The sequence below is a fragment of the Cervus canadensis genome, chromosome 11 (assembly GCF_019320065.1).
Source record: "Cervus canadensis isolate Bull #8, Minnesota chromosome 11, ASM1932006v1, whole genome shotgun sequence".
NCBI lineage: Eukaryota > Metazoa > Chordata > Mammalia > Artiodactyla > Cervidae > Cervus > Cervus canadensis.
This window is the reverse complement of record NC_057396.1, coordinates 46,751,364-46,776,392: the sequence shown is the minus strand read 5'-3', so window position 1 is coordinate 46,776,392 and position 25,029 is coordinate 46,751,364. Positions and strand designations below refer to the sequence as shown.

Below are 25,029 nucleotides of genomic sequence, written 5' to 3'. Positions count from 1 at the left end.
AATGAAGTACAATTTCCTTTTGGTTTCACTGCTTTTGCTTTTGGTGTCATATCTAAGAAACTACTGTCTAATTTGATAGTGATTTATGACTAGCTTTTCTTCTAAGAGTTCTGTATTATTAGTTATTACATTTAGGTCATTTGTATGCCCCCCCCTCATTGGCCTGTTTTGAGTCAATTTTTTTATATGGTGCGATGGAGGGGGTCCAACTTCATTCTTCTGCCTGTGGCTATCTAGCTGTCTCAGCATGACTTGCTAAAAAGATTATTCATTTCCCCTGTGAACCTGACTGTACACACTGGCTCTTAATTCAACTCTCTAAGATGGTGCAACACCCTTGATTCCCACATTATTTTCTTAAGTGTCCACATAGCTCTATGTATTTTGCTGACAGAACCTCTGAAAAGATAGCTGGAAATACATAATACCATATATACAATACAAGACCTTTTAGAACTAACACCAAAAAAAAATGTCCTTTTCATTATAGGGGACTGGAATGCAAAAGTAGGAAGTCAAGAAACATCTGGAGTAAGAGGCAAATTTGGCCTTGGAGTACAGAATAAAGCAGGGCAATGGCTAATACAGTTTTGCCAAGAGAACACACTGGTCATAGCAAACACCCTCTTCCAACAACACAAGAGAAGACTCCACACATGGACATCACCAGATGGCCAACACCAAAATCAGATTGATTATATTCTTTGCAGCCAAAGATGGAGAAGCTCTATACAGTCAGCAAAAACAAGACCGGGAGCTGACTGTGGCTCAGATCACGAACTCCTTATTGCCAAATTCAGACTTAAATTGAAGAAAGTGGGGGAAAACCACTAGCCCAATCAGGTATGGGCTAAATCAAATCCCTTATGATTATACAATGGAAGTGAGAAATAGATTTAAGGGACTAGATCTGATAAGAGTGCCTGATGAACTATGGATGGAGGTTTGTGACACTGTACAGGAGACAGGGATCAAGACCATCCCCAAGAAAAAGAAATGCAAAAAAGCAAAACGGCTGTCTGAGGAGGCCTTACAAAGAGCTGTGAAAAGAAGAGAAGCAAAAAGCAAAGGAGAAAAGGAAAGATATACCTATTTGAATGCAGAGTTCCAAAGAATAGCAAGGAGACAAGAAAGCTTTCCTCAGCGATCAGTGCAAAGAAATAGAGGAAAACAACCGAGTGGGAAAGACGAGAGATCTCTTCAAGAAAATCAGAAATACCAAGGGAATATTCTATGCAAAGATGGGCTCAATAAAGGACAGAAATGGTAGGGACCTAACAGAAGCAGAAGATATTAAGAAGAGGGGGCAAGAATACACAGAAGAACTATACAAAAAAGATCTTCATGACCCAGATAATCACAATGGTGTGATCACTCACCTAGAGCCAGACATCCTGGAATGTGAAGTCAAGTGGGCCTTAGGAAGCATCACTACAGACAAAACTAGTGGAGGTGATGGAATTCCAGTTGAGCTGTTTCAAATCCTGAAAGATGATGCTGTGAAAGTGCTGCACTCAATATGCCAGCAAATTTGGAAAACTCAGCAGTGGCCACAGGACTGGAAAAGGTCAGTTTTACTCCAATCCTAAAGATGGGCAATGCCAAAGAATGCTCAAACTATTGCACAATTGTACCCATCTCACAGGCTAATAAAGTAATGCTCAAAATTCTCCAAGCCAGACTTCAACAGTACGTGAACCGTGAACTTCCAGATGTTCAAGCTGGTTTTAGAAAAGGCAGAGGAACCAGAGATCAAATTGCCAACATCCTCTGAATCATCAAAAAAGCAAGAGAGTTCCAGAAAAACATCTATTTCTCCTTTATTGACTATGTTAAAGCCTTTGACTGTGTGGATCATAATAAACTGTGGAAAATTCTGAAAGAGATGGGAATACCAGACCACCTGACCTGCCTCTTGAGAAACCTGTATGCAGGTCAGGAAGCAACAGTTAGAACTGGACATGGAACAACAGACTGGTTCCAAATAGGAAAAGGAGTATACTGTCAAGGCTGTATATTGTCACCCTGTTTATTTAACTTATATGCAGAGTACATCATGAGAAACGTTGGGCTGGAGGAAGCACAAGCTGGAATCAACATTGCCAGGAGAAATATAAATAACCTCAGATATGCAGATGACACCACCTTTATGGCAGAAAGTGAAGAAGAACTAAAGAGCCTCTTGATGAAAGTGAAAGAGGAGAGTGAAAAAGTTGGCTTAAAGCTCAACATTCAGAAAACTAAGATCATGGCATCCAGTCCCATTACTTCACGGCAAATAGATGGGGAAACAGTGGCTGACTTTATTTTGGGGGGCTCCAAAATCACTGCAGATAGTGATTGCAGACATGAAATTAAAAGATGCTTACTCCTTGGAAGGAAAGTTATGACCAATCTTGACAGCATATTAAAAAGCAGAGACATTACTTTGTCAACAAAGGTCTGTCTAGTCAAGGCTATGGTTTTTCCAGTAGTCATGTATGGACATGAGAGTTGGACTGTAAAGAAAGCTGATCACCAAAGGATTGATGCTTTTGAACTGTGGTGTTGGAGAACTCTTGAAGAGTCCCTTGGACTGCAAAGAGATCCAACCAGTCCATCCTAAAGGAGATCAGTCCTGGGTGTTCATTAGAAGGACTGATGTTGAAGCTGAAACTTCAATACTTTGGCCACCTGATGTGAAGAGCTGACTCATTTGAAAAGACCCTGATGCTGGGAAAGATTGAGGGCAGGAGGAGAAGGGGATGACAGAGGATGAGATGGGTGGATGGCATCACCGACTCAACAGACATGAGTTTGGGTAAACTATAGGGAGGCCTGGCATGCTGCGATTCATGGGGTTGCAAAGAGTCGGACACGACTGAGCGACTGAACTGAAAGAATATATGTAAAGCATACTATAGAGAAAGAAAAGAAAGCCTCTGACGCTATCTGTGAAGTCTGATACATTTATTCATTTACTCAACTCTCATTTAAAGCACTCCTGTACTAAATGTGTAGGTTCTGGGCTAGGCATGGAGATACAAAGATGCACCAGACATTTTTTCCTGCCCTTGCAAAGACATGTAAAAAATAAAACAATTAGGCTGTTTTAAAAGCATGAATTTACTCAGTAGACGGAGCACAACTCTCCATTTTACAAAACACACAGATGAGGTATAAAGGAGAAAATCACTCACTAGAGATGACATTATGGGGGACAGGGACAGGAGTGATGGGGAAAGAATCACAGACCTTAAGGAAGAAAACAGAGTCAAAGCTTCGGGCCTCAAATGGCCAAGCCAATGACCAGCCACAAGGTCATGCGAGGGCCACATTATGACTTTCATGAGCCCTAGGTACTTTCGCCTTTGTGGAACTCTTCCTACATTAAAAATATATATATTAGGGACTTCCCTGGTGGTCCAGTGGTTAAGAATCTGCCTGCCAATGCAGGAAACCTAGGTTCAATTCCTGCTCTGCAGAGATTACACATGCCAAGGGGCAACTAAGTCCATGCATCTAAACTACTGAGGCTGTGTGCTGCAACTACTGAAGCCCACACTCTGGAGCCTGTGCTCTGCAACAAGAAGCCACTACACTGAGAAGCCCATGCACTGCAACTAGAGAGCAGTGCCCACTTGCTGCAACTAGAGAAAGCCCACGCACAGCAATGAAGACCCAGAGCAGCCAAAAAATAAATAAAAATAAAAAATCGTTAAAGTATTTAAAAAAATATTTTATAACTGCATTAATATAAAGATGTACAATCCAAGGTGGATTATATCCATTTTTCTCTTCTGATTAAAAGAAATTAAGACATTTTTATGGGCCACTGGGCACTGTGCCTACTGGGTAAGTCAGCCCTGAATCCTGCTGTCTCTCCACAGCTATGCACCAAGAATTCTCTCCCAGGCTGCCAAGTCACATTGCTCTGCTGCTTCCAAGATTCTGTCCTCTACTGGGTTTAACTGATCAAGTGGCTGAATCTTATACCATCTAAATCCACAAAATAAGGTAACCTCATTTTCTACTCATATAAGCACTATAAGGCTACTGGACAGTCATTTGCCAATAATGTGTATTCTGTGTTTAAGGAAGGTTTAGATATATTCAAGAGTGATCAATCCCAAACAAAGCAACAGACATGTCATGACCTACAAACGGCAAAGTTATAGGAAGCATGTGCTTGGCATCTTGGGGACAGTCAAAAAGTTATCTGTTCACCTGCTCATTCATTCAAGCACAAGACAGTCATAAAACAAAGTCTCTTCCCTTATAAAACCATCTAAGGAAGAAGACAGATAATAAATATGCAAGTAAACATATATTTATAATATGAAATAATTTCTGGTAGCAATGTTATGAAGAAAAATAAAGCAGAGTGAGAGAAGAAAGAATGAAAAAGTAGGCTATCATGTGGCTACATGCAGACAGTCTGGTTTCCCCAAACAGGTTTCCAACAAAAGGAGAACATGGGCAGGTTGGATAGTAAAACTAGCCCATGCGGAATGTCTTATTTCCTTGGCTTTTACCTTATTCCCACTTTTTACCCCAAGAAATTGCTCCAGAGCAACAACTACCTTCCTCAGGGATAAGAAAAAGTTGTAAGTCCTCATTTGGCATAGCTATTTACTTGCTATATGTCAACGAACAAAGCACTTCTTTCCATGCCTCAGTTTCCCCAAATATAAAACAAGGAGGTGGGCTTAAGTGATTTTCAAGGTCCATTAAAGGTAAAATACTGTAATAATTCATGCCAAATCTAACTCCAAAGCTTTGGAGTCAGCTATAATACTCCGGCTTTCTAGACTGCCACAGTTTCCTTAGTTACCACAGAAGTAAAGCAAATGCCTCTAGTGTGGTGAGATGTGATATAAGAGGATGCTACCAAATTAAGTCAATGAAAATTTACCAAGCAACGACCATATGCAAACATCAGAAATATCCATCACTTGGAGGATGGCCTCTTGCCCTGGCTTCAAGTACTTGCTAAATGCAAAGGGCCCTAAAGTCTGGAACCCCATCCACCAGGACAACCTGGCACTTCAGAGGTCTCAACTGATCCTTTTGAGAGGGTAACAGGCAGGAAGGCCAGGGGTCTCCAAATGGAGGAAAGAGGCTGTAAGCGCCAGACATTTTTATCTCTCTTAAACGGCAGGAAGAAACAAACCAGCGATCTGTTTTTCCTTCTCTATACAAATTTAAAAGGTTTCTCTTAACATTCTGTGTTGCCATGACACCTGGTCTCACCTAAAGCTAACTACTCTCAAACTTTGAGTTAACCAATACATTTCTTTTTCGTATGGAAATGTTGTCTTAAGCTATGTTAATGAACCCCAGACTCTATCTTCAAGTTGGTTCTGCCAAACGGCCTAACTTACTTACTCAGGTATTGTTCCCCTAATCTATGTAAACGGAACTATTTGTTGGTATTCTGCCCTTCTACAAGATTCAAGTCAATCGTTTTATGGCCTGGGATGAATTATCTGGTGCCATTCTAAATTTTATGACATTCCTTTCATTTCATTAACAGACTGTGAGTGACTATATAACATACGGCTAAAGACTAGGAGGGGGGTACTCTTTTGCCCCCTTCTGATGCCTATGTCAGAAGCTTTCTCTATACTTTAATAAAACTTTATTACACAAAAGCTCTGAGCGATCCAGCCTCGTCTCTGGCCCCGGATTGAATTCGTCTCCTCCGGAGGCCAAGAATCCCGCGTCTTATCGTTCAGCAACAACCTTTCACTTTCAAGTCAGAGACTGAGCAACCATGCAGCCAGACATCACTCTTCCACAAACCATTAGCGATGACTAAGTTCAACCTTTGCCCTTGCAGTAGTCACAGTCCAAAGGGTAGGGGGGAGACAGACTATTAAACGTAATATGACAAGGATAACCACTGACACATAAACAAAATGCTGTGTAAGCCCAGAGAAAGAAGAGATTAGCTAGTTTCTGAAAGAATGAATGAATACAGCAAAACCATCAGGCTAGCTGCCTCTGTCTTGTGGGGAAAGATACCACAGTCTGCTGCGTGATTAGGATAACATGTGAAGTCCAAAGTTTCACGGCCTACCTATATTTGTAGCTCCCACTTTCCTTCTTGTTCACATTCTTCTCCAACTCCTTAGCCCTAGCAAGAATTCAAGGCCAATTAATTAAAGTGCAATTACCTTACTTTTCAGACCTCATAAATCATCTGAGGACCATGAAGACACTGGTTATGCTTAGTCAAACTGTAAAGCCTGCCATGGACAGCACACTGTGGGCAGTGGAGGGAGAGTAGACACTGGCTGTAGTAACTGCTGTGGCTGCTGTCCGCCCACCACTCCTACCCCTCCTACTATCACCAGAAAAGCACATCCTCCAGGCCAGCTGAACTGGAAAGCTTTTTTAAAGACACTTTTCAAATTTCTACAGAAGTAGAAGGAATATTTAATGACCTCTCTCACATTCAACAATCATCAAATTTGGGGGCATTTAATGTTCACTTCCTGGGTTCTTCAATTCCTACCTCATAAAATTTCTATTTCTCCAACTGGCTTCTTCTCCACCTGGTCCTCCTCTCTTTCCTACCTGCACTCCAGCTTTCCATACACTCTACTTTTCTACCCATCCTTAAAGACCAACCCAGATGTCACCTCTTCCAGGAGCCCTTCCAGAACAGAACTATGAAACTCCTAAAGCCCATGTGTCTGGAATATCCACGTGCTGATCACATCCACCCACCTATGAAATCTCCCTCCAGATTTTCACTGCCACACCTCCTTGGTCCAGACTTTATCTTGTGCTCTCTCCTAGACGTGCAGTCACTTTCGAGGTGATCTCTCTGCCAGAACAGAAGCAACCACAGTGATCTTTATCAGATACCATCCGACTGCATCAGCCCCCTACTCTGACAAACTATGACAATTTTCTACTGCCTTTGGATTAAGGTCCAAACTCCTTTGTATGACACACAAGGTACTTCATAATCTGGTACAAGGTCAAAGTGAAAGGTGAAGTCGCTCAGTTGTGTCCGACTCTTTGCAACCCCATGGACTATAGTCTACCAGGCTCCTCCATCCATGGGATTTTCCAGGCAAGAGTACTACCAGCTACTTATCTCAACACCTCCAACAAATGGCCTTTTACTCCAGCCTCACTCAACCACCTACCACTCTAACGTGCTCCTCCCTTTCTCTCCCTCAGTGCTTTGGATGTTGCTGTCTTCTCTTCCTAGAATTCTTTCCTGACCTGCACTCTCTATTTCTATTCCTTAAGATGCAGCTCAAATATTACCTCCTTTGTGACACATTCTCCAACTTTATTCAATCACAGACCCATTCAACAACTGTTAACTGATCATGCTATGCTCTAGACAGGGAATACAATAATAAATAAATAAAAACTCTCACTCTCAAGGAGCTTAGAGTCTAGTAGATCTCCTCAGGCAGAGTAGTTCCCTTCCTCCTCTGTTCTTCTGCAGAAATTTACAATTTGCACAAATCTCTAAGGTCACATTTATTACATTTAATATAATACTTGTTTCTGAGTCTGTTTTTATCTCTAGACTCTAATCATCTTGAGGTCAAGGGTCTTTTACTTTTAAGACTTTATTGAGGCATAGCATCCATCTCAGGTGGACAATTCTTTGACTGTTCATATATTTATAGAGTTGTACAGCCATCTTATTTTAAATCATTTCCATCACACTATAAAGAAAGCTCAAAGCTCACTGGCCAACTCCCCATTCCTGTCCCTAGACCTAAGCAACCCCTAATTTACTTTATATCTCTATAGATTTGTCTGTTCTGGATCCTTCATATAAATGAAGTCACACAACATGCTGTCTTTACTGACTGGCTTCTTTTATGTAGCATAACACGAGGCATAATGTTTTCAAGGATTATCCATGTATCATGATTCAGCATGTATCAGTAGTTCACTCCTTTTTCGTGACAGGTAATCTTCCACTGTATGGATATACATTTTATATATCCATTTACTGGTTAATAGACATTTGAGCTGTCTACTTTTTGGCTATTATAATACTGCTATGAACATTTGTATGTAAGTTTCTATGGAGACATATGTTTTTATTTCTCAAGTATATATCTAGAGTGGAATTATTGGGTCATATGGCAACTCTATGCTTAACCTTTTGAGGTACTGCCAAACTGTTTTCCACAGCAACTGTACCATTTTACATTTCCACTAGCAGTGCATGAGAAGTCCAATTTTTCTACATCCACAACACCTGTTATTACATCTTTTTGATTATAGCATCATATTGGGTATGAAGTGGTATCGTAGTTTGGATTTGCATTTCTCTGGTGGCTAATGATGTTCAACATCTTTTCAAGTGCTTATTGGCCATTTGTGTATTTTCTTTTGAAAAAGGTCTAGTCAGATCATTTGTTCATATTTTACCAGATTATTTACCTTTTTCTTATTAAGTGGTAAGAGCTCATTACATATCCCAAATATAAATCCCTCATCAGAAATATGGTTTACAAATATTTTCTCCCATGTAGCAATCCAAAGTGGTCTGATAATCATCTGAATCTTACTCATTTTCACATTTCAAAGAACTAGCACATAATCTGACACATTGCACATGTTCAGTAAATGTTAGGTGGACATTACTGCTTTTAATTGCTTTGAAGACAAGAATAATGCCTTACTTGTTCAGCATCTCCCTCACATGTCATACCTAGCACTAGACATAAAGCACATGCTTTGGAAATACACAGAGGCTGAGTAAATCTCACATGAACAAAACAGTGGGAATGATGTTGCAGAAGAATCCAGAGGAACTGGGAAAGCCACCTGAAACCAAAAGAACTTATTTACATTGGCTACTACCAGTTACCCCTGAGACCGCTGCTGCTCCCTGAGAGTAAGAAGTAACTTCTCTGTAAGCCATTCTTACAGTGGCCCACACTAAGAAGTAGTCATCAAAATGTTCCATTACTTAGAAAACCAGCCACCCTCCCTTCATTCCCTTAGCTAGTGACAGATAGCAAGCACAGGATAGCACTAATTGAGATGTTGGCTCTGCTTGAAATGTCCTTTCTTCTCCTTAAGGAGGTCAAACTTGACCTAAAGAGACAGCCTGGTATCTGGATCACATCAGAGATGCACAGCTGGCAAAGGTGCTCCATCCTTTGTGGGTTTTAAGTTAGAAAAGTGACTCTTCCTCTTAAACACTATCATGAAATCCTTCATGATCAACAGCCAATAGTAAATACTGAATACTTTCCAAACTTGACACAGCATACACATAGGACTGAAGGAAGCTTTGGGAAGAAGGAAAAACTGAAGAACATGGTTGGTTCTACCAGAAGGCCTACAGCAGTGGGGCAGGAAATGTCTCTATCATCTCTTCCTATTCTTCAAGCTACAAACATAATCCAGGTCCTTCAACCTCATGCCTTTCTTGCCAGTCACTGTGTCACTCAAGTTCAAAATCTTCTGGTTTCCTAATACTGCCCGTAAGAGAAAGTAAGAACTCCCCAGTAGGCTCTACACAGTGCCCTCCAAGAAAGCACTGTGAGCGAGCTCCTGTGACCACACACGGCCATGATCTGCCCCAGACTGCCTTCCAGTTTTACCCTCCTCTGCTCCCCCACACCTCTGGCATTTAACACGTGCTCCTCTGCACTATACGTAATACACCAGAAAGCACATGCACTTTGAAATTAGATAAATCTGGAAGTACTACTTGCCTGGATTAAGGTATGTCTTCCCTGCCTCTTTAATCCCTTCTCCATTTCTGTCCCCCCCCGAGTAATCTTTCTAGAATGTAGATCTGATCCACGGCACTCACCTAAGTGCTTAAAGTTCTTCCACAGTTAATCACCCACTACACATAAAAATCCAAACTCCTCAGTGATCTCACACCCACCTCCCTTTCCAGTCCCCCTACTTTCTCATCACACCCCACCTTCTACTCAAGATGCTCCAGTGACACTAAACCTTACACAATACCCTGGCCGTGCTGTTCTCTCCCTCTCACCTCCCATCTTGCTCATGTTGCTCCTTCTGCCTAGAGGGTCTTTCCCTTCTTTCCTTGGCTGATTAACCTCTGGTCATTTTTTCCACACCAGCTGAAGTGCCACTTCTCTGGGGAGCCTCTCTTGATCTCTTGCCCCCCACTTTCTGTGCTCACAGACAGCTCTGTGAATCTCTGTATTACAGCAGTTGTTACATCTGCTTATTTGACTAACTCTTCCACTGGACTATGAGCAGCCTGAGAGCAGAGGTCTTCATTATCCTTCACAGCTAAGATAGTGCCGTGATAAATGCTCAGTGCATGCTTGATGAATGGATGCAGGAATAAACAGGATTCTCCCACCATACACACCAGGCTGGCATAACAAACAACTTTATTATGACTTTAAGCCGACAACACTGACTCAGAGTGTCTCCCTGACCTGTCTCAGTAACAACTGTGTGGTAGAGACAGGATAAAAAGGCAGATCTTCAGAGTCTCAGACCAACGTCCAGAACCCTCCTCCCACTCTACATTCGTATTTCCAACTACCTAATTAACACCACCGCTTAGATGTTTACATAGCTATCTCAAACTTAGCATAGACAAACACAAGTTTTCTGTATTTCCTTCTCCTCACCCCAACAAAAATTTCTCCTAGTCTGTCCTATCGGTACACAGTAACATCAGCCATGGTGTTGCCAACTACTCAAGTGAAAGCAAAACAAACTCAAAAAACCTGAAAGTCAAGCTTGATTATTTTCATTCCCTTACGTCCCATATCCAATCCACCAGCAAGTCCTGTAGGCTCTATTTCATTCTAATTTCATCTTGCCATCTCTGCCACCCTACTCACACTCCCCCTCGCCCCCAACAACAAAACTGTCATTTCTCACTCAGACTACTGCAACAGACTCTTAACTGCCCTCAAGTGCTCCCCTACAATCCATTCTCCTCAAAGCAGCCAGAAAGATCTTTTTAAAAAATGCAAATCAGTTCACCTCACTCCTATTTTAAAAACCATCCAAAATCTTCATTGTACTCTCAATAAAATTCAACACATTCAGCAGCCTTACATATCTGACTGCCAAACTCCTTGACTTCATACGGTACTATTTTTCTCTTGCTCACTGTAACTCAGCCCCACTGGTCTTCTTTGGTCCCAAGACATGCGTAACCCGTTGCCACCAATTTGTAGTTGCTTCTCCCTTGACTTGACACAGTATGCTTCTGAATCTTCAAGCTGCTAAGTCTTCTTCATTCAGGTCTCAGTTTAAATATCACCTCCTCAGAGGCATTCCATAAACCTCCCCATTGAAAGTAGCATCTCTTCTCGAGTCATTCTCCATCCTTTTCTCAGAGTACTTAACACCATTTGAAGTTATCCTGCTAGTTACTTATTCATTATCTGTGTTTCCCCTATTAGAAAGTAATCTTCACAAGAGCAAGGACCTTCACTGTCTTGTTCACTGCTGAATTACCGGGACCTAGACAAATTCCTGACATCCTGAAGTTGCAAGTATTTGAATCAGAATGAATAAATAATATAGATTACATATTTAATAAACACTTGACGAATGTGTGAGTGAATGAATTAAGGAATGGAATGGAAAAGGCAAAAAATAATAAGTGCACTCTATTTAATATTTTTATCACTGCTCACTTTTCTCCATCGTGCCTTTGGTTTTGCTCAGATCCCCACAATCTCTTGGACTACTGTAGTGTTCCCAACTAATTTCTTCTCCTTTCCCCAAGCTGATCTTTCCAAAACTTCCACCCATCTCCAGATTTGATCATTCTGAGACATAGATCTGAGTGTGTTATAAGTTCAAGCCTCTTAGCATGTTGTTAAAAAGTCCATGCCAACATTACCACTCACTGCTATCCCCCTACATTTAACCTATATTCCACTAATACAGGAATTCTTACAGTTCCCAGAATATTCTATGCTGAATAGAAGAGAATATTCTAACGCCTCCAAGCCTTTGCATATCTTTTCATTTTGCTGGACCACTCCTCCCTTTCTCACAGATTATCTACTGAACTCAATCCTCAAGAACCATCTCAAGCATCCTCTGTTAAGTCTTTAATGATTCCCTCAAGCAATTAGTCACTCTCCTTTGTCACAACAGTACATAACACACACTTGCACTACACTGCAATCATTTGTTTCCATGTCTGTCTTCCTCTATGTGACCATTAGCCCCCTGAAAGCAGGAGTTGTCTTCATGTTTGTCTAGTCCCCAGCACTGTTAACTGGCATATTGAAGCACTCAATAATTGCTGACTGAAGGAATGAGTGGATATGTCTTAATTCCTCAACTTGGCATTTAAAGTCAACCTCATACTGGCTCCAACCTATGCTTCTCCATTTAGTACTTAGTCCTCCCTTACTTGCTGATCCCCAAACACATTTACTTTCTCATATTTACTTGGGACCTTTATTCCTAATGCTCTCTCTAGTGAAACTTAAATCATCCATTAAGGCCCAGCTCAGGTGGCTCCTTCTCCATGAAGTCTTTCCTAACCATTTTGATAAGAAGAGATTTACTTCCCCAACAGCACTTTGTTTTTTCTACTGATGAGGTATTTAGAACTTATTTTATAATTATAGCCTTTCCAACTGAACTACATGTGCTACTTTTCTAACTGAACTATGAAAGCTCTATGAAGGCATGAAACATGAATTAGTATATTTCCTCTCAAGTACCTAACACAGTGCCTTGCACAAAGCAAGCAGGTATCACTAAATGTTTTATTAGTGGAGAAAAGTATGTTTAAGAGTATGCTTAGAGTTAATATGCCTCCACTCCTTCACATACATGCTTCTACCTTGGTATAAATTAGTCTCCTGACCATATGATAAACTATTATTCTTGCTTTAAGAATGAGCCCAACATCATATCCTCTCTGAAGTCTTCCCTAACCCTCCCAAATACACTTTCACACTTTGCCATGTACCTGTGGTACCTGTACATGACTTCACTCATCACACTACATTGTCATTATCACTTAGGAGGTCCCTCTACCTATTAGACCATGAACTCTTGAAGCACAGAGTCTCTTTAAACATTTACGGGGTTCTTTTTGTTTGGTGGTTTTCTTTTTGGCCACAACGTGCAGCATGCAGGATCTTAGTTCCTCGACCAAGGATCAAACCTGTGCTCCCTGCAGTGGAAGAGTGGAGTGTTTACCACTGGACCGCCAAGGAAGTCCCTCTTTAATCATTTATGAATTCCCAACACAAAATAAACTATCTGGCAAAATTAAACACTCAATAAATATACAGTGAATTTTGAAAACAGTAAATTCATATTATAGAGTATACCAGCAATAGAGATCATGGCATCACATTGCTGGGTTCAAATCCCAGTTCTCCTTACAAGCTATCCACCTCTGAGTAAGTTACTTGGCAATGCCTCAGTTTTTACTCATCTGGGAAGTGAAGACAATAATACTATTAAAAGAGAATTAAAACAGCTAATGCATGTAAAATGCTTGGTATAATGCCTGCCAGGCAGCATGCACTAAAAAAGTTAGCTATTGTTTGTTATCTTTAAGAGCTAAATGACAGGAAGCTTAATGACAGGCTCAGCAAGAGGGCAGGCTCAATCCTATGGGCAAATGGGGAGTAGAACACCCCTGGAGACGTCCTCAGTAACAGACACACTCAGTTACTGGGAACATCCTACTGGGAAGGGGGAAGGAGGGCAGAGGGAACAGACCATGGCAGGGTTATACTCTCTGCCTCCAGCTTCCCCTTTCCCCACTGGTTCACTCTAGTTGCTCAGGGCCAAAAGCCCCATAGCCATAATTCAACATCCTCTTGGGATAGCTGCACTTTACAGGGAACTAATGAGTTTATGTTTACCTACAGATTTTCCTCTGAGGAGCAGAGAGATAAATGACTTCAAGGGAAAACACAAAGAAATAAAATACAGAAGAAGGATGACACTGGGTGGATTATCCTGGGTTGACTTCCACAGAGTAAGCTTTTAGGCCAAATAGCCCCAGGTGAACTCAACCTAATTAACCCCAGGTGAACTGAACCTAAATTCGTCAGAGGATTCTCTGGCAGGGCATGTGCCTCCATCATGGGTCAAAGATGCAAAGAAGTAGGATCTAGGAAAAGAGGACTAAAAAGATGAAGCTGCAGAAATAAGAATTCTAGCCCAATCTGAAGAATACTGCAACAGAGAAATCAAAGAAGGAAGAGGTTGACCAAAAAATGATAAACTCCCTTTCACTGTTATTTAGTCAAGCTAAGTTGTGTCCAACTCTTTTGCAAGCCCACAGACTGTAGCCCGCCAGGGTCCTCTGTCCATGGGATTTCCTAGGCAAGAACACTGAAGTGGGCAGCCATTTCCTCCTCCAGGGGATCTTCTCCATCCAGGTCTCCTGCATTGGCAGGCGGATTCTTTGTGTTTAAACACAGACTAGGTGACCACTTGCAGGGAGTGTTTGGCATGGGTCAACGGATTAGATTTAAGATACTTCAATGAGCATCTACTCTATGATAACTATTGTGAAAGATTAGGTGCTGGGAACACAGAGGTGAAAAATAATATGGTCTGTCCCCTCAGTAAGTCCAATGCTCAGTGGGGGAGACAAACAATACAACAGGGTAAGTGCTGATAGATGTCTACACAGGGTACTGTGGGGGCAAAAAGCAGGTCCTCAGATTCTGTGCTTATGACTCACTGGTGAGGAGTAATATGGCATTAATTAACATTGGAAAAGCAGTTTATAAGCAAATAGTACTGTCAGGCACTACTGTATTATTGCCAGGCCAGTGTGTCAGTTAATCTTTGCAATTTAGTCAACACTTCCTTAAACCTGAGTAGAATCCACATCTACAAACATTCTCATTTATTCAACAAACATAATCAATGTCTGCTATTGCCAAGCACTGGGTAAGGCAGAGGAATGCAGAGATGAGAAAGACAGTTCCTGCATTCAAAAAATAAGAACATTCCTCTTCATCTTTCTTATTCTCTCTCCGACCTTCCCTTATTGACCAGCATGTGTATGTGCTCCATTGTGCCTGATTATTTGTGACCCATGGACTATAGCCCACCAGGCTCCTCTGCCCATGGAATTTTCCAGGCAAGAATACTGGAGTGGGTTGCCATTTCCTGCTCCAGGGGATCTTCCAGACCCAGGGATCGAACCCGTGTCTCTTGCATCTTCCACATTTCCCTCACAGGCAGGCAGATTCTTTATCATTGTACTGCCTGGGAAGCTCTTTATTGACCAGAGGACACTTTAAATTCCTTCTGGAAGTAGATGAGTTATTAAGTAACAGGTTAATTGCAAAAACAAAGAGTGACCTGGGGGGGTGGGGGGTGGAAGGTTTGTAACGGGAAATCAAACAGGAAAAACTGTCTGTAGACATGCAGACAGGGTGTCTGTCGGAGTACGAGACTGACTGCACAGAAAGTCAAAGGTTATGGTATTGGAGGTTATATGTAGGCCTTTTTGTCTACATCTTTCCTATCACCATTTTTTCTACTCTTATCCTAAGATTATTAGCACAGATTATTAATAATAATTATACCTTCATTTGGCCATTCTCTACCGTTTACTGAGTACCCAACAGGAATTATAGGACTCACAAAGCAAAGTAAAATACGGGGATCCAAGACTTTCAAAGCTGCAGGAGACCTCTAAAAGTCATGTGGTCCAAACCTCTCATCTCAAAGATGAAGAATTAAGGTGTGGAATCTTTCACGAGCTCTTATCTTCAGACACTTATTGAGTCATACTCTATGCCAGGCACCAAGGATATAAAGATGGATAGGAAAACAGCGACAGACTTTATTTTCTTGGGCTTCAAAATCACTGCAGATGGTGACTGCAGCCATGAAATTAAAAGATGCTTGCTCTTTGGAAGAAAAGCTATGACAAAGCTAGACAGTATACTAAAAAGCAGAGACATCACTTTGCCAACAAAGGTCCATATAGTCAAAACTATGGTTTTTCCAGTAGTCCTGTATGGATGTGAAAGTCGGACCAGTAAGAAGGCTGGGCACCAAAGAATTGATGCTTTCGAACTGTGGTGCTGGAGAAGACTCTTGAGAGTCTCTTGCATGGCAAGGAGATCAAACCAGTCAATGCTAAAGGAAATCAACTCTGAATATACACTGCAAGGACTGATGCTGAACCTCCAAATACTTTGGCCACCTGATGCCAAGAGCTGACTCATTGGAAAACACTCGGATACTGGGAAAGATTGAAGGCAGGAGGAGAAGCAGATAACAGAAGAGGAGATGGTTGGATGGCATCACCAACTCAATGGAGATGAGTCTGAGAAAACTCCAGGAGATGGTGAAGAATGGGGGAAGCCTGGAGCGCTGCAGACCATGGAGTCACAAAGAGTCGGACACAACTGAGCAACAAAAAGTACTTTCTTTCAAAGAGAACTCAGTCTCAAAGAGTGTGACCCCAGTCAAATCACCTCTGTAAATGAAGTCCCACACTTACACAGTAGAAATGTCTAGCATAGGACAGCATGGGAAGTTATAGTACTCATATTGCCCAGAGTGGTTAAGAGCACAGATACTGGAGTCATCTTGGATTTGAACCCTACCTCTGTCACTTACCATCTGTCCAAATTAGGCAAGTTACTTAAATTCTCTGTGCCTGTTTCCACATCTGTAGAATGGATATAGCCATAATAATATCTATCTTGCAAAGTTGTGGTATGAAATTAGACAATGCATAGAACACTTGGCACAGGAACTGGCACACAGTAAGTACTGTATCATTTTGCCTTCAGCACTCTCCTGCTGAGCCCTGGCCTTAGAATCCTTCTCAACACAGTCTTCTGAACATCTATTATCATTTGGCTGTCTCTGAGATAAAACAAAATCTGCTCTTCCAAGTCTAAAACCTAGGTCTATCATTTATAACTAGTTTTTTTTTTTTTTTTGCACACTACATTATGCTACTACTCATTTTAGAAGTCTTTAAAAAAAAAATCTGAAGATACATGGTCAGATAGCCAAGATTAAACTTCAGTCACATATGCCTCAATCCTTCAACAAGCTCTTGACTTTAACTAAGAATCCCTAGAGAAGAAAATCCCTGGAAACAAGGAGTATTTATCAAATGTCTACAGGGAGAAACCCATGGGAGGGAAAACAAAAAACAAAACAAACAGTCCAAGACTACTACTTTGAAAAAGCAAGAGATGGGAACATCTACAGTTTGCCTGAGAAAAGAAGATATGATACAGATTGCCACTTCCTCCTTGATGTACCTATGGCACCTACTCCACTGACACAACACCTGTGACACAAATTTGTACTTATCACTCTCCACCCAGGCTAGTCTGTGACCTCCTTGAAGGCAGTTATCACACATTATCCATCAAGATATGATCAACCATAGCACAGTACCTGGAACAATTAATCAAAAAGTTTGATGAATTGATAAATGAACACAGAAAAACCATGAAAGAAAAGGAAAGAAGGTATTTGTGTAGATCAGACTAGTTCTACAAGACAAGAGCGCCTTGGGCTTGGACCTTAAATACACATAGGATTTGGAAAGATACAGGGAGAAAGGGAAGGTACACCAGGCAGACAGGACAGCACAAACAAAGGCCTGGCAGTAATCAGAAACATGGTACACAGGATGTTAGAGCTTTAGTCATGATCTAGTCCAACAGTTCAATTCTCACAGGGATGCTGTGAACATTCAAGTAATAAAAAAGCACACACTACTAAGGAGAGGAGTATATTACCACTATTCAAAAATAATAACTGTCGAACACTGTTAGGTGCCTGCTTTATGTCAGGCCCCATACCGAGTAAAGGGACTGTGACCATGAGCAAGATAGACCTGGACTCTGCTCTTGGGCAGCCAACAATCTAGTGGGGAAGACAGGCAGTTAAAATAATGCTTGGTAGAGGTGGGGTAGAGGAAGTACAGGGAGGCTGAAGGAACATAAAATAGGGTCAGTCACCCAATCAGTGGGCAGTAAGAGAAAGCTCCCTGGTTTTTAAAGTGTGGTTTGAGACACTCAATGGGTTCTGAGTACCTTCAAGGACTACGAGTCTTCAAAGTGAGATTTTTTTTTTTTAAACAAAGTGTTTCATGACTAAGGTTTAAAAACCCCTGATCTAATCCAATCTTTTCTTTTAACAAGAATAAATCAGGGCCCAGAAGAGGTAAATGACGCACTAAAGGCAACAGTAAGTTAGCTGTAGGCTGCTTTGAACTTGAGCTGGAAGCTACTCACTGATCTGCATGATATCACATCATTTTGGCAGATGAACAACTACTGGGAGCAGACACATCCAGAATTCACAGGAACTATCCAGGCAGGCAGGCTGGCCCCAACAGGATGTTGAAGTGCTTTTTTAGCTTAGGTCCCAAGCCAGGTCTCTGTGCCAAGATGGTGCCTCCAATTCCTCTAATGGCTGGCACACTACCCCTTCAAGAAGGAACTCACAGGCTCCAGGAGTAAGTCAGCTTCCGGGCCTCCAAGCTGGTACCCATGCTTTATCCTCCCCAACACTCTTAAGCACCCTATGGTGTTTAGCAAGTGAAAGAACTTAGCCATTCATCACAGCCTGCCTGTTTAACACCTAGCCTGAGCTGGCTAGACCCATAGCTCATCTCCCTAACTGCCACTGGGCCGGTCACTTCCCAGGACCAGGGAGGGGCTCAGCAGAATCAAGTTATTGGTAAACTAAAGGATCTGTATAGAAAAACCAATATTCTTTTAGTTAAACCCCACTCTGAACCTCTCAGGAATGAAATGCTGCTTCACATTTTTGTGATGAGTCCTTTGTACATTAAGAAAGGGGTAGTTTACTTTGGTAAGATGAGCCTGGCTTGAGAATGGAACCTAGGTGCTCAGCATAGCATAGTGGTGTAAAACTTAGCTCTGCACAGCAGAGGCAGACCCGGGCTGGAATTTGCACTTCCCCATCATGAACTGTTGGAATCCTGGGAATGCCACTTAGCCTCTCTTGCCTCACTCTCCTCATTTACAAAATGCAGTAAACACCAACTAATTCACAGGGTTGCTGTTAATAATAAATGAGATAATGCAAGCTTTAAACAGGAGCTGGTTTATGATAAGGGCTCAATAAACAGTGGTCTTTTCTACTAGTAGCTCTTTTCCTAAGCCCTCTTTTCTATTCAGGAGAAGCAGTAAGTGAAACCTAAACTACCTTAACTACTATAGAAAGTAATAATGAAAAAGAAAAAAGGAAAGGAAAAGAATATGAATAAACTGATGGCTGCTATTCCAAACTACTTATGCTAAGGACATCTGATACCGGAAAACATAGATCTGATATCCTAAAGAAATCAGAGCATGCAATCTTTCCAAAGAAGTGGCATCTTAGCTAGGTTACCCATTTCTTTTTTATAATCTGAGCCTCACAGTAGTCTCTCTACCAAGCAGAAAGTGTTAAAGGAGAGCAACTATACCACATGCTTCTTTGTAAACCTAACCTTTCATCTTTCAGCTCCAATCCATCTCCATCATAAAGACTTCACTCTCAGCAGATCTGAGTGCCTGTCTCTAGCGCCCCACTGAATCTGTTACTCCCTTCCATTAAAATAAGTATCTAGTATTGCAGTGGGCCATTTGCATGTCTTTTCTCTACATTATAAATTGGTAAAGATCCTGTCTTACTCATCTTTGAATTCCCAGTGCATAATAGAGAGGCAGACTCTCATAATTACAAATTAAAGGATGGATTTCAACTTCTGTTTCACTAGTTAAGGATGCTAAAAAACAGCTGGGAAAGCATTAGCAGAAACTCACTCACAAACTAAGGTCAGCCAGACCATACCTCTGCCTCTCCCCCTCCTTATTTGAGTTTGAAGGGAACACTGTTCCTGCTTCTCAGAGTTACTTTCTTAAACACACAAGGAAAAGGACAGAGCCAGTCCACACAGAATTTCCAGACAGCAGATTATATTATTTCTTAGTAAATGAAACAAGGAACAGAAGTTTCTGGGATGAATGCTAGTGGTTCATATAAAGTTGACTTCTAGGCATGACACTCCCGAAGTATAATTATGATACTAGAAGTGCTTAAAATTTTAAAACAATAAAGGAAATAAGCAAAAATCAAAAATATCTAACTTCAAAACTTTAAGTTCTTTTCTCCTTTGCCAAAACTTTTGTTCTTTATCTCAATGAACCCTGATATATGTAACTGAAATCAGCTCCCCCTGCTCAAAGAAGGCCATGATTAACAAAGCATGTATAATAACCTAAACACATTATTTACTTTTACAAGGCACTTTCAAATATATCTCACTGAACTACAGCCAACCATGATCACAGAAACTTAAAGCTGAAAGGGGCTTGGAAGTCATTTCCACAACTACCCCACTTCACCAACCAAGTGGTATCCAAACACCCCTAGTCTTTATTGACTGAAAGATATGGATCTAAAACGGATCTTTAAAAATCTCTCCCTGCTCTGACCACTTGTCAGTTTCTCAGTCTCCTCTCCCCACCTTAATGTTCCCAATCAGGTAAACCAAAACCTCCAAGTCATCCCACCACCAAACAACAGGCTTTGCTTCTCAAGTCCACTTTTACTCCCTTTCTCTGGGCTTCATCCCCAATCCCCACCCCACACTCCCCACCCAGCCAAGGCCTCTAAGAAACTGACCCCTCAGAGATCCCACTGGTTCCATCCCCAACAATCAAACCCCTTTCTCCTATTCCTCCCTGCTGTCCATATGCTGTCATGGGCAAGACCACAGGCACCCCTAGCCATGAATGTACCTTTGGCCTCGGAATCTTTTTCCTTTCCTTTCTCACCTTCTCTCTCTGCTTCTCAGCGCTGTCCCTTCATTCCCTTCAAACTCAATGTCTCCTTCCTCCTAGTGATTTCCTTCAAGGACCACTGGTCACTGAATACACCCGTTGTTAAATGCCTGTTACGTAGGTAAAAGAGACATACACCCTCAACAGCTCACTCTCAAAATACTCATAAGTCTAATTGGAAAGAGGGAAAGGGAGAAAGAGGGAGAATCACTGATTCGTTAAGACTCGACTCCTCTGAGAAGCCTTCCCTACCCCAAACTGAACTGGTTCCCTCTTCTCAGTGCCACCATTATACCTCCGATGAAAAGACTTCTTGTGAGTCTCCCATCACCATACTTGGGTTCTTCTATGGGAAGGTCCCTAGCACTTACCCCTGAGCTTCGCTCAAAGGTAATACTTAAACGTTTAAGTGAGTGAATGGATAAATTTCTCTATACAATTGTTCATTCACCCATTCGTTCTATCATTCATTGACCAAAACTCTATTGAGCCCACATTATGTACAAAGTTCTAGAATGTAAAGCGCTCTTACATAAAAAATAACTCAAACCTATAATACTAGAAGATAAACACTCTTCCCTGGTCCGCGTCCCCCCGCACCCCCGACTCCAAACCCAGACAGTCCTTTCCTTTCCCTCAGTGAAAACCCGGCTTTCCCTCACAGAAGTCTACGCCCCTCTAACTCAAACCACCTGGCAGCCCTTTAGTCCTCCCCAGGACCTCAGCTAATAATCCTAAATCTTAACACCCCCACCCCTCTGGTTTCTCTCTCTGTCCTCCACCTCCACCCTTGAGGTTGCTGCAAGTCTCCCACCCCATGACTGCCTCCGAGTCCCCGAGTCCTGGGTACCTCAGATTTCCCTCTCCACGCACCCGCTCCACAGTTGGCTCCTTCCCTCTAAGGATCTCGTCTCTCCTAGGACGCCTACTCCCGATACCTCCCCTCCCTTCCCTGCAGTTTCAGGTTGAGTCTTTCTTCTCCTCAACTCTCAACTCTTCCCACCTCATCCAGCTCCCGTTCCCCGGCAGCACCGGCTCCAACCTCCACCTCCACCACTGCCGCCATCTTCACAGCTCTCCCCCTCCGCAGGCCCCGCGCGAGCCAGCTGCTTCCGCCGCTCAACTGCTTCTAGCCAATCGGCTGTACAAGCTTCGGCAGAGGGGGCGGGACACCAAGACAGGCAGAGACCCGAAGGCAACTAAGAGACAGTCTGCTTGCTACCCACTTAAAGGTTAGGGAGGGGTGGATTCCGTGTACTTGTAAGCTTCGGCGGCGGAGGAGGGAACTTGGGAAATGAGAAATTAACCTTGTATTATTTCCAGTACAGATATGTCACCAATTTTCCCCTGTGTAGAACCAAAGAGAAGGGCCCCTAAACTGTCTATTTTGCGACGCTCCCTCAATGGGTAACTCGAGTGAAGCGTGGAGACTAAGGACTACATTTCCCAGAATGTACAGAAACTGACCCGGAAGTTTAAAGTCCGCTCTCTCCGGGAGATTTGCAATGCGTGAAATATACATAAACCACCCGAATGTATTTTTCTGTCTATAGCACGTGTCTTTTTACGTTGGTGGGAGTCAATTTCCGGAAACAGCGGCTTCTTGAGGCCCCAGAACATGTTCCCGGGTTTCGGGAGGCGGAAGAGTGGTGCTTCGGGTCAGAAGGCGGAGGTTAGAGGGCCAAATTGGCGGGAGAACGTTTTTTTTTTTTTTGGTCCAAGATCTAAGGCAGAGGTGGCACTTCGAGGTCCATTATCCCGGGTGAGGGTCATTCGGGTTTTCGATGGGGAGGGGAATGGACAAAAGGGAGGAAGGGTGGCCATAAAGGAAGTGAACAGAACAGCGCATTCCGAGAAGCGGTGGAAGTAGTGGCTTAGGCTCAGGAATCTGAGAGCTGAAGAGTCTTGCGGAGCTTCCACGGCCCCCAAACTGCTTCTTAGGCCCTCACGCCTCCGGATCCACTTCACACATCTTCGAATTCTTTACTGTGCCCACACACTGCGTCTCCAGCTTCTACTCTTACTCCCGTCCTGTACATCTTATTCACTATGCTGCACCCCAGCTTACAGTTTCCTGTTTCATTTCCAGTACCCTGGTTTTTTTTGTACATTGTACATCTGAACCCTACACCTCGCAAGCCTGTGGTCCCTGCTTACACTTCACCCCGCCCCCTGGAGGTCCCGGCTGAATCTACAGCATAGATAGGGCTAGGATGCCTTGTGGGCTCACTTTATTACATTGACCGTCAACTTCATTTGGGACCATCTACATTTATTTAAAATGGGAATTATATTTATTATGTGAAACTGGGTACATAGAATATTATAAACACCGTATACTCACCACCCCCAATTGACGATTGACATCATAATCTATTTGCATACTCATTTTTTAAGAAAGATAATATGAAACAGAAGTGGGATTTATCTGTGCCCTTTACTATCAGATTCATTACCCTTTCATTCTCCCTAGAAGCAAGTCGTATAATTAGCTGTGTATTCTCCCAGTCTGTTGAAAAAAAAAAAACTAGTGTGTATTCAGTGGGCAGTGCAAGTATTGTTTCGTTTCCTTTTGTAAAGAACTTAAATGCTATTTTTCTATGTATAGTTATTTTTTTTGGTAACTTATTCTTTCACTCTATTTTGGGGGGAGGCAGTCTATCCATGTTTACATATATTTACATCTAGTTTATTCCTTTTAACTGTTAATAGTATTCCGTATGATATAGAACATTTCATTCATCCATTCCTCAACTAGTGGACATTAGAGTTTTATGCTTTTTGCTATTAAGAAACAATTGCATGTATCTTTTTGTGCACATGAGCTAGAGCTGCACTGTTTAAGTAAACCAGGACACATGGCTATTCTTGAAATGTAGCTAGTCAGAATTAAGATGTGCTGGAAGTGTTTATGAGAGAGCCCATTTCCCCATATTATTGCCACTCCTTCATATTGTAGACTTTTCTGTTTTTTCCAGTCTTAGAGGAACAGGTATTTGTACTTTGCTTATTATCAGTGAGGCTGAGCACTTTTTTATATGGGGTATTGGTCATTCAGATTTTATCTTATGTGGATTGTATGTTTATATCGTGTCCCCAGTTTTATATTGGAGTGCTTGCCCTTTTCTTGCCGATTTGTAGTATTTAAAATTTAAAAACAACAGCAGTTTGTGGCCCATTATTGGTTGATGAGTTTGTTGTGTTTGCCAGAAACTTCTGTGCAAGTCTGATTGAATTATATTGACTTAAGAAGTACTCTTTTCAATGGCTATTTATTTATGCCTACTGTGTTCCAACATCTCTCTGAAGTGTGGGAGATGATGAGCATGACAAAAATCTGTATCCTTAAAGAGCTCACTGCTTAGTGCGGGTACACACAGGGTAAATAAACTGGTACCAAAAAACAAGAACAACAACGTATGCAAGGGCAGTGAAGTCAGAAAGCACTTAATCCTGTGAGAACAAGCAATTTGATAGATAGTGATCTTCATAAAAAATACTGTATATGTCTTATTCACCACTGTGTAACCTAGTCCAATGTCTGGTACCTGCTAGACAACCTCCTCCTCAAAATATTAGCTAAATAAAGTATCTAATATTGACAGCTTCAGGGTCCCCAAGCCTGATGTGTAGCGTTGGGACTGGTTCAGTCAGACGTGTATTAGTTTTGAGAGATGGTAGAGTTTTTCCATCAAATCACAGGTGTATACTGGGAGTTTCTCCAAAACGGAGACGCTATCTATGTTATTTATTTTTCTGTCTCCATTATCTAGCAGAGAGAAGAAAAATTGTTGAATGTTCAGTGAGTTGCTATAATGAGAATAATCAGCTTTAGTTCATCTGAAGACCTGGGAGGTGACTGAGGACTCACCCTGACCTCTTCTTTCTTTGAAGCCTTGGTACCATCTTGAACGTAACCTGTGACCTTTAGAATGGTATTCATTAGACTTTGGTTACTGCTCTCAGAGTAGCTACCTCACTCTGAGCATTCCATGATGGCTGACCATTTGGAGCCTAATTTTTATGGTCATTCTTTCAGCGGACACTGGTTAATCTGAAACTATGTTTCTCCCTCTTAATGAGGATACAGAAATAAATCAAACATGAAGCCTGTCTTCCAAGAGCTTACAGTTGGCCAAGGGACAAAAGACATATGCAGATCATTGTAATACAGAATTGAGAGGAGGGAGCTATCACTTTGAGTGCTGAGCAGAGTGGAGGTGACATTTGGACATCAAATATGCATTAGATTTGTCAGCGA

At 41.9% G+C, this 25,029-nt stretch overlaps 1 protein-coding gene across 3 annotated transcripts in view; it reads right to left on the bottom strand.

Moving 5' to 3' along the window:
• RNF121 (ring finger protein 121) overlaps positions 1 to 21,879 on the bottom strand; it is a 77,019-nt gene extending 55,140 nt beyond the window's left edge. The window contains exons 1-2 of one of the 3 annotated variants that reach the window (XM_043481238.1): positions 21,772 to 21,854; positions 20,763 to 20,878 (exon numbers count right to left, since the gene is read on the bottom strand). Coding sequence is in view for 1 of the 3 variants with exons in the window: in XM_043481237.1 (XP_043337172.1) it covers positions 21,772 to 21,834 (63 nt within the window). In the remaining 2 variants the exon portion in view is untranslated. Of the gene's footprint in view, positions 1 to 6,714; positions 6,815 to 20,762; positions 20,879 to 21,771 lie in introns of those variants that run through there. The other 2 variants (XM_043481237.1, XM_043481239.1) reach the window with 2 other exon arrangements.
• Positions 21,880 to 25,029: the final 3,150 nt, after the last annotated feature.